The sequence below is a fragment of the Myxine glutinosa genome, chromosome 8 (genome assembly GCF_964187855.1).
Source record: "Myxine glutinosa chromosome 8, kmMyxGlut1.1, whole genome shotgun sequence".
NCBI lineage: Eukaryota > Metazoa > Chordata > Myxini > Myxiniformes > Myxinidae > Myxine > Myxine glutinosa.
In genome coordinates this window covers 145765662-145780748 of record NC_136268.1, presented here as the reverse complement: position 1 = coordinate 145780748, position 15087 = coordinate 145765662, and the positions used below count along the sequence as shown (strand labels likewise).

At 49.8% G+C, this 15087-nt stretch overlaps 1 protein-coding gene across 3 annotated transcripts in view; it reads right to left on the bottom strand.

Moving 5' to 3' along the window:
• RAD1 (RAD1 checkpoint DNA exonuclease) overlaps positions 1–15087 on the bottom strand; it is a 63900-nt gene that overhangs the window by 12659 nt on the left and 36154 nt on the right. For all 3 annotated transcript variants that reach the window (XM_078783812.1, XM_078783811.1, XM_068125362.2), the window contains 2 exons: positions 2824–3188; positions 2545–2643 (listed from right to left, as the gene is read on the bottom strand). In XM_078783812.1, coding sequence (XP_078639938.1) covers positions 2545–2643; positions 2824–3188 — 464 coding nt within the window. The remainder of the gene's footprint in view (positions 1–2544; positions 2644–2823; positions 3189–15087) is intronic.

Genomic DNA, 15087 nt, shown 5'->3' with positions numbered 1-15087 from the left:
TGGACAAATATGGCGGCCGAACCACATGACTGATGACGTCATCATTAACATATTTTATTCCCCATGGAGAGTTCTTTGCAATGAGCCATGTCTCAATTTTTTTTATTCAGCACTTTTGGAGATAGAGGTGCTAAGTTTTTCGGTTTTTCCAAGATGGCGGCCGAACCACGTGGCTGATGACGTCATCATTAACATATTTTATTCCCCATGGAGAGTTCTTCACAATGAGCCATGTCTCAATTTTTTCTATTCAGCACTTTCGGAGATATGGAGGTGCAATTTTTTTCGGTTTTTCCAAGATGGCGGCCGAACCACGTGACTGATGACATCATCATTAACATATTTTATTCCCCATGGAGAGTTCTTTACAATGAGCCATGTCTCAATTTTGTCTATTCAGCACTTTCGGAGATATGGAGGTGCAAAGGTTTTCGGTTTTTCCAAGATGGCGGCCGAACCACGTGACCGATGACGTCATCAATTGGGCACAGTCTATTCCAGGGCAAGACAAATACGTGTGCAAAGTTTGGTGATTCTACGTGCAATGGTGTAGACGTAGTGCTGGAAACAGACAGACAGATAAACAGACAAACAGACAAACCAACCGATCAACATACTTGCCGGAATCTTTTCCGGCAAGTAACAAAAAGAATAACAAACGCAACCGACCAATAGACTTGAAAAATCTTCAATTTTGCAAGTAACAAACAAGAAAAAGAGCAATCACAGATGGCGGCTGAACCACATGACCTATGACGTCATAATTATCATTTAAAAAAATTATACAGGTGGAGTTGCACCAATGGTGAAAATTTCCTGTCAATCGGACCAACGGTTGCAGAGAAAATCATATTTATTCTGTGCGGACAGACGGACAGACAGACAGACAAACAAACGGACTCAAATGCAATACGCTCTCCTCAGGTGAGGGTAACAAACAGACAGAATAACAAACGCAACCGACAAATACACTTGAAAAATCTTAGATTTTGCAAGTAATAAAACAACCGAACAGGGCTTATTCTAAATTATGCACTTTAAATGGAATAAATGATCGATAGAAAGACCGGGTTCAACCTGCTGGACACTAATTCCAAGACTCGACCGTATACACCCTCCCACCTTCAATCCTCCTCACCCTGGAATTTAAAGTGTTTATAGCACTGCATAAATCATCATATCGAGGGGATGATGTCAATTTCCTTCATCATTTCAAATTAGGTGATTGGCTCCCTCTATGTATAAATCACATGCAGGGCAGAGACATTAGGGGACATACGAGGGGTTTTCAAAGTGTTCTCAGTCCAAGGTACACATGATAAATGCACGTTTCAGTGGGAGGTAGTGAGACAATAACAAGCAAGGGAATAAACAAAAAGGCAGGGGAGGAAACGGTAACCTGCATGGAAAAGGGTTGAGTAAGGAAGGTTTAATGGGCGTAGAAGAGATCACAGGTAGGGATGAAAGACAGACAACAGGTAGGGATGAAGGATGGCATGAGATGGTGGTAACTTTAAGCCATGGAGGGAAGATGAGACTCCACAGCCTTAGTTAGGAAGGAGATTGCACAAACAGTGAAAAATAAAAACAAATGAGAGAGTTGAGGTATGCAGTAAGCGTGGAATTTGTGTTTCATCAGGTGGGGGTTCCTGGAAGAACGCGTGCATCCCAGTGTATCTGTGGAGGGCCGGAAGACCGAGAGAGCAGAGAGGAGCACGATCGCAGGAGAGTCAGTAAAATAATAATGCCACCAACCTATCTGCGATGTGAAAGCAACAGGCCTTGGACTACGACTACCACATCGCAGAAGAAGCCAATAATATTGAAGGCTTTACATTACACAGAATCCAAAAGAGATTGATGTGAAGCAGGGGGTGGGAGGCAGTACTCAAGTGACAAAGAAAGGCCTGTGTAGACCGTGAATACTTCTGATTATTGTGGAATGACTTAGACAAACAGGAATGCACAGTCTGAGACTTCCTTTGGAGGCCAGCTTTGCTAGATTGCAGGCCGAGGAAAGATCATGCAAAGATGAGGCCCAGAAGTTCAAGAGAGTGAACCTCATGCAGTGGCTGAACACAGAAATAAATCTGTCGATTCATTTAATGATCCTTCCGAAGTGACAAGATGAAACGTTTACGTGCGTTGAAAGACACGTTCCATTTGTCAGATTTAATATGACCAGAGATGGCTCAACCCGCGACATAAGAGGTTGTTTTGGTCCATTACATCACACCTATCAGAGCATGCCTCCCCATCATCCCTTCGCCCCCAAAATCCACTCCCTTCTTCAATGCGACATTCCTACTTTCTGCCCACCACATTTCACAACCTGCAGGAAATCTGTCACAAAAAGAAAAGGCTTTGATTTTTAAAAAATCCATAAAACCTAAAACCAACAAATCTTAATTGCACCCTCAAATCAGTGTTACAGCAACACATCTGGCCTACTTTTCAGCTCTTATGCAGGTCGAGACAAGTGTATAAAGTGTGAAAACATTTCACGATCATTTTACAAGAATGTACCAGGATGCTGTCATTTACCTGTTTGATTGTGCTTTTGCGCAGCTGAACAATTCCATCATATCCGAATCCTTGGGATAGTCACAGTGAACGCTTCCAGAACTCCCAAATGTGGAAAGCCTAAAGGAGAAAATGTCAAATTAATTAGTTTACCTATGCTTTGTGCTGAAAAGAAAAAGAGATACAAATATCATCATCTATAATCAAAGAAACAAGGGTGCAATAATTATTAAATGCTTCATTAGTAACTGTCGTAGGAACAGTGTGAGAAAGTAAAACTTCTTAAAAAAGAGCCAACACCTGAAAAATGGTTTGTCTGGGGACATCATGATCTCAAGAAAGTCACTGCTCATGTCAAGTTCCCCAAAAGCCTCCCTGAGGCCTTCAGACTTCATGATGACCTTGTTCACCACATCAGTATGGCAGAAATCAAACGGAAGGGCATCCTCCATTTCCTGTGTTTTTATCTTACAGTCAGTGAGCACACCGCCTTCTTCCAGCAAAGCGACCAAGGGATGCCCATCGCCACGGTAACACATCTTCATCGCGGTGGCGCCGTTCTGTGACGAACTGCCAAATATGGTAAGGCAGCCAAGGAGGGCTGTGAGGTTGATCCGGAACGTCACCGAGTCCGACTTTACATGGTACTCGTGAAATATCCCAGCCTGGGAACACAAAGCATAAGCCGAAAGTGTATCGAGTCAACTGCTGGCAAACATCCCATGACATAATGATCTCAGAGAACCCATTGCTTGAGGTAAATGAGTCTGCTTGTGGCAGGAAAATAGACTTCAAACGGCAACAACTATGCCTGGTTACTGTTACATTCGTAGGGTGGATTAGCTCACGAGGTAGGGTGTTTGTTGAGCATGCAAGAGGTAGTGGGGACGATTCCCACATCCTTCACATGATTTTACCAAACTCAGTGGCATAATGGTTAGAGTGTAAGCTCCGAGTCTGGGCGGTGATTCGAATCCCGGCTGACTCGGCCTAAAGACTTTAACAAACTAGATGGTGTTCATTGAACACTTACCCTGCGCAGTCAACTTGGTGCGAGCCAACTCTTCTGTTTTTTTTTAACGTTTTTTTTCTTTTTCTTTCTTTGATCCAATATGGCTGCCAGACCACACGAGTGATAACATCATAAATTTATACTCTCTAATATAATTATTAGTGTAGATCATGCTCAATAAATTTCAAACTGATCAGACTAAGCGTTGTCCCTGTGAAATTATGACGTCATGATTAAAACACCAATGAATTTTTTAAATGCAGACACGGCACACATACGCACCCGATTGCTTAACCCCGCTTTTCACTTCGCGAGACAGGGCAACAACCACCACCACCACCACACATACGTGACCTATGATGTCATAATTATCATTAAAAATATTATATGGGAGGACGCGCTCCTATGGTGAAAATTTAGTGTCATCGGACCAACAGTTGGTAAGAAAAAAAAATCATTACTTATCGAATCAAGCGTTGTACTTGTCAAATTATGACATCATACACCTGGTGTTGGCTTAGTGGTTAGGGTGCCGGCTTGGGATCCTAGGTTTGAATCCCGGTCGATCGCTGAATTAACGCCAGGGGGGCTGACTCAGCCTGTCATCCTTCCGAGGTCGGCAAATTGAGTACCAGTTGGCTGGGATGAATGATCCCGGTGTGTACCCCGGGTTAGAATAGGTACACCGTATCCCTGCGCATCGTAAGAGCGTGACCAAGGGTTGGCGTCAGGAAGGGCATCCGGCCATAAAAACATTGCCTCAAACAGGGAACCATGATTGTCATGGGGCCCGCAAGGCTAACCCCCACTCTAGCGGGGAAAATGGACTTAAAATGATCATTCATTCATATTCATTCAATGGAGGCACCTATGACATAATCATTAACATATCTTATTCCCCATGGGGTGTACTTGACAATGAGCCATGTTTCAATTTTTTCCATTAAGTGGTTTGGGAGATCGAGGTGTAACGTTTTTCAAAGATGGCTTCCGTACCACGTGACCTATGACGTCATAATTATCAGCAAAAAAAATCTACAGGCGGAGGCGCTCCTACTGTAAAATTTCATGTCAATCAGACCAACGGTTGCCGAGAAAATTGATTTTTAAAATGCAGACACGGCACACGTACGGCACACATACGCAACGATTGCTTAACCCCGCTTTTCGCTTCACGAGCGCAGGGTAATCACTTCATTACCTCCGCCACTGAAGGTGGGTGGATGTTATGTTTTCAGCTGTCTGTCTGACTGTTACTTGTGAAAATCGAAGATTTTTCAAGTATATTGGTTGGTCTTGTGATTACTCTGTCTGTTTGTCTGTCTGTTTGTTTGTCTGCCTATGTCAGTCGCCTACAGGTCACAATTTCAACCGATCTTCACGAAACCTCATGAAATGGTAGAGTTGGTCATAAGCAAGAAGCCTATTGTGATTGGGGTCAAAAGGTCAATAGGTCAACATAGGCCAAAGGTCACCAACTTTGTCAAATTTCTAAAATCCTCAATTTTCATCCGATCGAGGTGAAATTTGAAGATGATTTGCATATCTAGTGACTGAATTCAACCAACAACTATTTTTGAGGTGAGCATGTGCCAAAAGGTCAACATAGACCAAAAGGACAACATAGACCAAAAGGACAACATAGGCCAAATTTCTAAAATCCTCAATTTTCATCCGATTGACTTGAAATTTTAAAAAGATTTGCATATCTTGTCACTGAATTCAAAACCAACTATTTTTGAGATCAACATAGGCCAAAAGGTCAACATAGGCCAGATTTCTAAATTCCTCAATTTTCATCTGATTGACTTAAAATTTGAAAAGGATTTGCATACCAGGTCACTGAATTTCAACCACGAATTACATATTTTTGAGGTTATCAAAGGCCAGCGACTTATTTTAGGGATTTCGCAAGTATCGTGCGACGCACGACATATTTCTTGTTTGTTTGTCTGTCTGTGAACAAGATATCTCAAAAAGTTGTGGACGGATTTGGACGAAACTTGGCGGAGAGGTTGGGTGTTAGACAAGGAATAATTGGTTCAATTTGGGTGAAGATCCAGATCTGGATCCAGCTAGTAGAATATGTTAAGTGATTCTTCGCCATTGAGTGATAGGGCTAAACCCGACATATAGCAGGATATCTCAAAAAGCTATGGACTGATTTGGGCGAAACTTGGTGGACAGGTTGTGTGTGTGAGAACGAAGAATCGATTCGATTTTGGTGAAGATCTGGATATGGATTCGGATACGAGAATTGTTTAATTTTTAAGTGATTCTTCACCATTGAGTGATAGGGCAAAAACCGATAAATAGCACGATATCTCAAAAAGTATGGAATGATTTGGACGAAACTTGGTGGACCGGTTGGGTGTGTGACAAGGACTAATTAATTCGATTTTGGTGAAGATCTGAATATGGATTTGGATACGATATTTATTTAATTTTCAAGTGATTCTTCACCATTGAGAGATCGGGTGTAAAGCAATATGAATGATCGTTTTAAGGCCATTTTCCCCGCTAGAGCGGGGGTTAGCCTTGCGGGGCCCATGACAATCATGGTTCCCTGTTTGAGGCAATGTTTTTATGGCCAGATGCCCTTCCTGACGCCAACCCTTAGTCGCCTCTTACGATGCGCAGGGATACGGTGCACCTATTCTAAACCGGGGTACACACCGGGATATTTATACAATATATAACATGATATTTAAAAAAGTTATGGACGAGTTATGACTAAACTTGGTTAGGTGACAAGAACAAGCTGATTCGATTTTGGTTCAGGTCCGAATCCAGATCCGGCCTATCAGTGGGATACAAAACATAAACTGTTCAGCCTGGCAGAGGTATTCGCTCTACTGAGTGCAGTTCTAGTTTTCAAATTATATTATGCACTTAATCAATGTTTAACAACTCCACTACAAGGCGTTTCAGGTGAAACGTCATTATTTTATGCATTGAATATTGATGAACTATTTATGACACAAACACAAAGCAGGTATCACGATACAGAAGAAAGGTTAATGTTGTTTTCTATTCCATTTCAAGCACCATCTCCAAACACACTTCAAAAAGCACCCAGGAATGAACTACCTTCACAGGCCATTTTTCCCCGCAGAGCAGGGGTTGGCCTTTTTTGGGCACCGTTGTCCCCTTTTTGAAGCAATGTTTTACAGCCGGATGCCCTTCCTGCCGCCAACCCTGTTCGTCGCCTCTTGCGACACACAGGGAATTACCAGTGAGCTGGTACTCAATTTGCCGACCTCGGAAGGATGACAGACCGAGTCAACCCCCCTGGCGTTAATTCAGCGATCGACCGGGATTCGAACCCAGGATCCTAGGATTCCAAGTCGCCACCCTAACTGCTAAGTCAACCAGGAATGGTTCAATACAAAACTCTGGCTTGTTCTGAAGTGGCCAGCAATGATTCCAGATCTAAATCCCATTGAACACTTGTGGGGAGATCTGAAAACAGCAGTTGGGAGAAGGCACCCTTCAAATCTGGGAGAACTGGAGCAGTTTGCAGAAGAGTGGATCAAACTGCCAGTAGAGAGGTGTAGGAAGCTCATTCACGGCTATAGGAAACGCTTGGCTGCAGTTATTTCGTCCAGAGGCCGTGCTACCAAATATTAAGTCTCAGGTGTCATTGACTTTTGTCAATGCCATTTCTTTTCATCTTCTCATTTAAAAGGATATATTAACTTCTGAATCAAAAACAAAGGTTCTGTAATATTAACAGTGAAATAAAGAATTGTGAAGACCAAATACTTTTGTCAATTTCAACTTATTTTTAGAGAAAATTGTGAGTTATTTGAAAAAAGTGCAAGGGTGCCATCCATTACTTTTGGTTACGACTGTATACAAGTTAAAACCCATCAGTACGTAAAGTTTTCTGTGTAACTTAAAAAAAAAAAGAAAAGATAATGTGCATGTGTGTGAAATCTAATTTGTTAAAAAAGTTAATAAAGCGAGTATGTACTATGTACCAACCAATTACAGACATGTTGGAGGTGATGTATTCTTCGGGACAAGCGTTGGACAAGCGCGATGTGTGTACACATTATAGGCAATAATTGGATTAGATGAAAGAATTGTACACATGTGCAGTGCAGCCTATTTTACCAGTCCCTTTTGGACTATAATTGCACATTACATAAACTTGCAAGTGTTGACATTGCAGACATAATGGACAAACGTGATATGTACATGATGAATACTGATGATAATTAGAGATGATGGATGAATTGTATATGCACACCAACTTCTGCAATAGAATAGAAAACGAATATTATGTATGGATGGGCATTTTAATATTTTACAGAAAAATAATTACCACGAAGTGGTCCCTTTGAAACCAAGAGACTGTAACTGCATTGAAAATACATTTACTTCTTCATGTCGATGTATGAATCAAATTTGCGCCCCTTTATATGAACTTTTCTAGAGCAATACTTGGTTCCTCCTAAGAACACAAGGGTAGTCCCAGCATGCACACGAGATTTTTTTTGAATGTCCCTTCTTTTCTATACTTTGCCACATGGCACATACCTATAAAGGGGCCTTTCCTACGCCCCTGGTATTTTTCTCAAGAATGTATATTTGTGACGAAAACGTCCTTTCTTCAAATATATATGAAACCAAAAACTAGAACCACACTCTTGGATGTCATGACGTCGACTGATATGCCTTCACCCACATCATTACATTATTATACATATTTGTACCAAGTTTGATTTAAATATATTCAGCTGTTCTCAAGTATCACATTTTTACTTGACATGACCTCTGACCCCAACTCAAAAAATTTAAATCAGTTTATGTTTACATCATTATACATACATGTACCACTTTTGATTTATATCCCTTCAGCTGATCTCGTTAATCACATTTTTACCTGACATAACCACTGACCATTGACCTCTTGTCTCCGAAATCAAATCAGTTCATCTTTGTATCATATATACTTATATCAAGTTTGTTCAAAATTCCATCACTTGTTCACAAGTTGGCATGGCAACAGAATTTTTTTTACTTAACATGACCTTTGACCTCCTGACCCCAAAATGTAATCATTTCATGTTTACATCATGATAATACCTGTACCAAGTTTGATTTAAATCCATTCATCTATTCTCAAGTTATCACAATTTTATCAGACATGACCTCTGACCTTTGACCTTTGACCTCTCGACTCCAAAATCGAATCAGTTCATCTTTGCATCGTATATACTTCTCCCAAGGTTGTTCAAATCCCATACTGGGTCACATGTTAGGGCAGCACCAATTTTTACTTAACATGACCTCTGACCTCATGACCCCAAAATTTAATAAGTTTATCTTCACATCGGAATATATAATTATACGAAGGTTAATGAAAATCCCATGACTGGTACACAAGTTATCGAGGTAACAGGATTTGTTACCTCGACACCATTAACTTTGACACCGTGACCGCAAAATCTAATCAGTTCATCTTTACCTCATTTTACATACCTGCACCAAGATTGACTAAAATCCCTTCAGCCGTTCTCAAGTTATCGCAGAAACGAAAAACTATCACGGACGGACAGATGGACGGACAACCTGAAAACATTATGCCTCCGCCAACGATGTCGCCGGAGGCATAAAAACATGGTCCATGGAGCCGTGAGGTGGTGAGTCAGTGAAGCCGTGTGACTCCATATATAATATACTAATTACGTAATTAATTTTTATGACTTTACATAATTATAATATATATTATAATATATATATTATAAATTATAATATATATGACATTGAAGGAGCTGCGCTCCAACGCGAGTCGAAAGAATTGACGCGACCAAAGACGGAATTCGTCCGAGTTGCTTTATTGAAACAAAACAGCTCAGGTATTCTGACAAGCCCGTTTATCGGGCAGCAATATATATACACATTTATGCCCGGGCGTTTGCCAGGGAAAACCGAGACCGGGCATGCCCGGGTGTCAAGGGCGAGTCCTGGAAAGGCGAGTCTGGACATGCCCGGGCGTCCTGGACGCGGCCTGGCAAGTCGAGGCTGGGCGTGCCCGAGCGCTCTGGGCGAGCCCTGGAAAGGCGAGAGCGGGCATGCCCGGACGCTCTGGGCGAGCCCTGGAAAGGCGAGTCTGGACATGCCCGGGCGTCCTGGACGTGGCCTGGCAAGTCGAGGCTGGGCGTGCCCGGGCGCTCTGGGCGAGCCCTGGAAAGGCGAGAGCGGGCATGCCCGGGAAAGACGAGACCGGGCGTGCCCGGGAGGTTCGGGCGTGCCCGGGAACAGCGAGTCCGGGCATGCCCAGGAGAGGCGCGTCTGGGCCCGTCCGGACGAGCCCGGCATGGCGATCGCACCCTGGCCGCGTCCTGGCAGGTGCAAGGCGATTGTGTACATTCAGCGGGAACCGCGACACACGCCCCTCCAGAATCGACCTGCGCCGGCAGGGTCAATTTAAGGGGGGTCCGGATGACCCGGCCGAAGCGACCCCTGGAGGGTCGTGGGGGGGGGGGGGTCCGATCCGGTGGTGGGTGGTCGAGCGGGGGGAACTGTAGACGGGGGGCGGCCTCGCCGCGGAGGAAGGGCCAACCGTGGTGGTCAGTCGACGTCCACGTGCGCCGGTTTGAGGCGGTCCACAGAGATCCGGTCCGACCGGCCGCCGACGTCGACGTCGATGACGGACTTGTCGCCCCGTCGCAGGACCAGGAAGGGCCCGTCGTACGGCGGCCGGAGTGGTCCCCGGTGCGCGTCATGACGCACAAAGACGTACTCCGCTGTGCGAAGCGCCAGGGGGACGTAGGACTGGGGGCCACCGTGGCGGGACGTTGGCACGGGGGCAAATCGGCGGCGGCCTCCTGGAGGTCCGAGCGCTGGTGTGCGGCGGACCAGGGACTGGTAGCGTCGAGCACGAACTCGCCCGGGACGCGGAGCGGCTGGCCGTAGACGAGCTTGGCGGCGGACGCCCGGAGGTCCTCCTTGGGGGCCGTGCGGAGGCCCAAAAGGACCCACGGCAGCCGGTCGGTCCAACCGTCGTCCTGAAGGCCGGCCATGCGTGCGGCCTTCATGGAGCGGTGAAACCGCTCGCACAACCCATTGGCTTGGGGGTGGTAGGCCGTGGTACGGTGCAGCGTGACCCCCAACGAGCGGGCGACCGCGCCCCAAAGTTCGAACGTGAACTGTGGGCCGCGGTCGGACGAGATGTCCGCCGGTGCGCCGAAGCGCGCGACCCAGGTGGCGATGAACGCCTGCGCCACGTCGGCGGTGGTGGTGGAGGTGAGGGGCACGGCCTCCGGCCACCTGGTGGTCCTGTCCACCATGGTGAGCAGGTGGGTGAACCCCCGCCATGGGGGCAGGGGACCCACCAGGTCCACGTGGACGTGGTCGAAACGCCGTGCAGGCACGGTGAAAGGTGCTAGCGGGGCCTGGGTGTGGCGGTGGACCTTGGCCCGCTGGCAGGCCGTGCAGGCGTTGGCCCAGTCGCGGACGTTCCGTCGAAGGCCGTGCCAGACGAAACGCGCCAACACCAGCTTCTGAGAAGCTTTCCGGCCCGGGTGAGAAAGGCCGTGGATGGAGGCAAAGATGCGGCGCTGCCAGGAAACGGGCACGATGGGGCGAGGCTGGCCCTGGGAGACGTCGCAGAGCAGGACAGTGCCCGCGAAGGGGATGTCGGCCAGGCGGAGGCCCGTGTCCGCCGCCCGGAGGGCCTGCACCGAGGTGTCGGTGGTCTGGTCGGCCGCCATGAGCGCAAAGTTCACGCCGAGGTGGACCGCGTTCGCGCTGGCCCGAGAAAGACAGTCGGCCACGGCGTTGTCTTTGCCGGCGACGTGCCCGATGTCCGTGGTGAATTCCGACACGGCGGAGAGGTGGCGCTGCTGGCGGGCCGACCACGGCTCCGTGACTTTGGCCATTGCGTAGACCAACGGCTTGTGGTCGACGAAAGCCGTGAACGGGCGGCCCTCCAGGAGGTGTCGGAAATGGCGAACGGCCAGGAATAGACCGAGCAGCTCGCGGTCGAACGTGCTGTATTTTAACTCGTTCGGCCGGAGCTGCCGGCTGAAAAAAGCGAGTGGCTGCCAAACCCCGTCCACCCATTGTTCATGGACGGCGCCCACCGCGTAGTTGGAGGCGTCCGTAGTGAGGGCGATGGGCGCGTTGAGCACCGGGTGAGCCAGCAGCGTTGCGTCGGCGAGGGCCCGTTTTGCGCTCGCGAAGGCCGCGTCCATGGCCGCGGACCAAACGATGTCATGCTTGGCCGGCTTGCCCCAGAGGGCCTCGTAAAGGGGCCGCATGAGCTGAGCAGCGCGGGGCACGAATTGGTGATAAAAATTCACCATGCCGAGGAACTCTTGTAGGGCCTTGATGGAACGGGGACGCGGGAACGTGGTGATGGCCTCGACCTTGGTCGGCAGCGGTACGGCCGCGGTCTTGGTGATGCGGTGGCCCAAAAGGTCAACGGTCGTCGTGCCGAAGTGGCATTTGGCCGGGTTGACAATTAAGCCGTGCTCGCTGAGGCGACCGAACAGTGTTCGGAGGTGGAGGAGGTGCCCGGCGCGGGACGTGCTGGCGACGAGGATGTCGTCCAGATAGACGAAAAGAAATGGCAGGTCGCGCAGCACGCCGTCCATTAAGCGCTGGAATGCCTGGGCCGCGTTCTTGAGGCCAAACGGCATCCTCAAAAATTCGAACAGGCCGAACGGCGTGATGACGGCCATCTTCGGGACGTCGGCCGCCCGGACAGGTACCTGGTGGTATCCCCGTATCAGGTCAATTTTGGAAAATATGACCCGTCCCGCCAAACGGGCGGAAAAGTCCTGGATGTGCGGGATCGGGTACCTGTCGGGGGTGTTAGCGTCGTTGAGGCGGCGGTAGTCGCCACACTGCCGCCATCCGCCCCCCGGCTTTGGCACGATGTGCAGTGGTGAGGCCCACGCGCTATTGGAGCGCCGCACGATGCCGAGGTACTCCAACGCGTCGAACTCGGCCTTTGCCACGGCGAGCTTGGCCGGGTCGAGGCGGCGGGCCCTGGCGTAGACCGACGGGCCCGTAGTGGGTATGTGGTGCTCGATCCCATGCCGCACTGCGACGGCCGAAAACGTCGGCCGCGTGAGGGCCGGGAATTCCGCGAGCAGGCGAGCGAACTCGTTCGCCGTCAGGAGGGCGCACGCCAGTTCGGTCGGCGCGGAGCTGCTCATCGTGCACGCCAGGGAGCTGAAGGTCTCGGCGTTGACAAGGCGACGACGTTTGACGTCGACCAGCAGCCCGTGCGCGCAGAGGAAGTCGGCGCCCAGCAAAGCCATGGGGACGCAGGCGGTCACAAAGGTCCACTGAAAGCGCTGGCTGCCGAAGCAGAGGGTGACGTCGCGCGGGCCGAAAGTGCGTATGGCCGAGCCATTAGCAGCGACCAAAGAGGGGCCGCAAACGGCGTCCCGCCTGTCCTGCTCGGAGGCGGGTATGATGCTCAGTTGGGCGCCGGTGTCACAAAGGAAACGCCGCCCGGACGCTTTGTCCCGAATAAAAAGCAAGTTGCCCGAGTGGCCGGCGCTCATGGCTGGGAATGAACGCCGGACCGGCCGTTTCCCGACTTGCCGAAAGTGCACGGGGGTCGGCACGTCCGAGCCTTGTGTCCGAACCTGGCGTGGTAATAACACCACGCCTGGTCAGGTGGAGGCTCCGGCCGTCGTGTCAGAAGCGGTCGGCGCGGCGTGGCGGCCAACAGTTGCACCGGCAGTTCGGCCTCCAACCACGCAGGGCGCTCGGGCGTCGCCTCGGACGGCGGCAGGCTCCAGGTAGCCGCGCCGATGTGTTGGCCCGCCGAGGAGATCTTATCGGCTTCCCTGGCGAGGGCGCGGGGATCGGTGATCGACGTGCCAGCCAGGGCGAGGCGTACCGGGTGAGGCAGCTGGCGAAGGAACAGCTCGCGGAACAGAAAATCCGGAGAGTGCTCACCGAGCAACGAGAGCATATAGTCCATGCGCTCGGACGGGCGCGTGTCGCCGAGCTCGGGCAGGTCGAGCAGGCACCGTGCACGTGCCGCCGGTGAGAGGGCGAAAGCGTCGAGGAGGAGCGTCTTCAGCGCGTCATACTTGTCGGCAGCCGGCGGGTGCTCGAGGAGGCTCAGGGCGCGGGCCGCGGTGGCGGAACCGAGCGCTGCCACGACGTGGTGGAAGCTGGTGTCGTCCGCGGTGATGCCTCGCAGGGCGAACTGGGAGTCCGCCTGGGCGAACCAAACAGCCGCATGAGCCTCCCAGAAGGTAGGCAGTTTAAGAGTCACTGCCGTGTCCATGTCGGTAGGTCACCAGTGAAGGAGCTGCGCTCCAACGCGAGTCGAAAGAATTGACACGACCAAAGACGGAATTCGTCCGAGTTGCTTTATTGAAACAAAACAGCTCAGGTATTCTGAAAAGCCCGTTTATCGGGCAGCAATATATATACACATTTATGCCCGGGCATTTGCCCGGGAAAACAGAGACCGGGCATGCCCGGGTGTCAAGGGTGAGTCCTGGAAAGGCGAGTCTGGACATGCCCGGGCGTCCTGGACGCGGCCTGGCAAGTCGAGGCTGGGCATGCCCGAGCGCTCTGGGCGAGCCCTGGAAAGGCGAGAGCCGGCATGCCCGGACGCTCTGGGCGAGCCCTGGAAAGGCGAGTCTGGACATGCCCGGGCGTCCTGGACGCGGCCTGGCAAGTCGAGGCTGGGCGTGCCCGGGCGCTCTGGGCGAGCCCTGGAAAGACGAGACCGGGCGTACCCGGGAGGTTCAGGCGTGCCCGGGAACAGCGAGTCCGGGCATGCCCAGGAGAGGCGCGTCTGGGCCCGTCCGGACGAGCCCGGCATGGCGATCGCGCCCTGGCCACGTCCTGGCAGGTGCAAGGCGATTGTGTACATTCAGCGGGAACCGCTACAACATAGATATTATCATTTTTTCAAATTACGTAATTATACTTCCGACTGTTTGAACGTCGGTCTGGCCTGGTGCACCTGCTTCTCACCTAGCTTGTTTTGATGTAGTCAAAAAATGTGGCCTTCCACACCATTAGAATCTCAAGGTAGGACAAAGATTCCCGTTGACTGTCACTCTCCCACCAGTGGCAAGATGGTGGGCTCTCTATTTTATGCAAGCTTATATCAGGCCTTGCTCCTCCTGCTCTCTCCTACCTCTGCCCTCCCCAAGCCACCCCATGTCAACAAGTTCCTCAAGAATTCCTTACCTGCTCACACTCCCAAAGTACACCTACATTAATTCATCTCATTATACTTCCGATTGTAGCATCATCGCCCTGTATCCATTTTATTGTCCGCCTCATCTCACTCTTTCAAATACGCTGTCCATCACTACCACACGCACATCCATAATCTTTTCTGTGCATGCTGATTTTTATTCCTATTCTGTTCCTCTTGGGAGGGACATTGACCTCCACCTTCAGTACCCTTTGGTAGTGTGCTACATCTGCACCATCCTGTCAGACACGTGATAAATTACACAAAAATCTAATGATTAACATTTTTCTTGCATGTCATCTCTCTTTTGAGCAATTGTGCATCCTAGAGCACCACCTGGTGGATGCCAGAATTA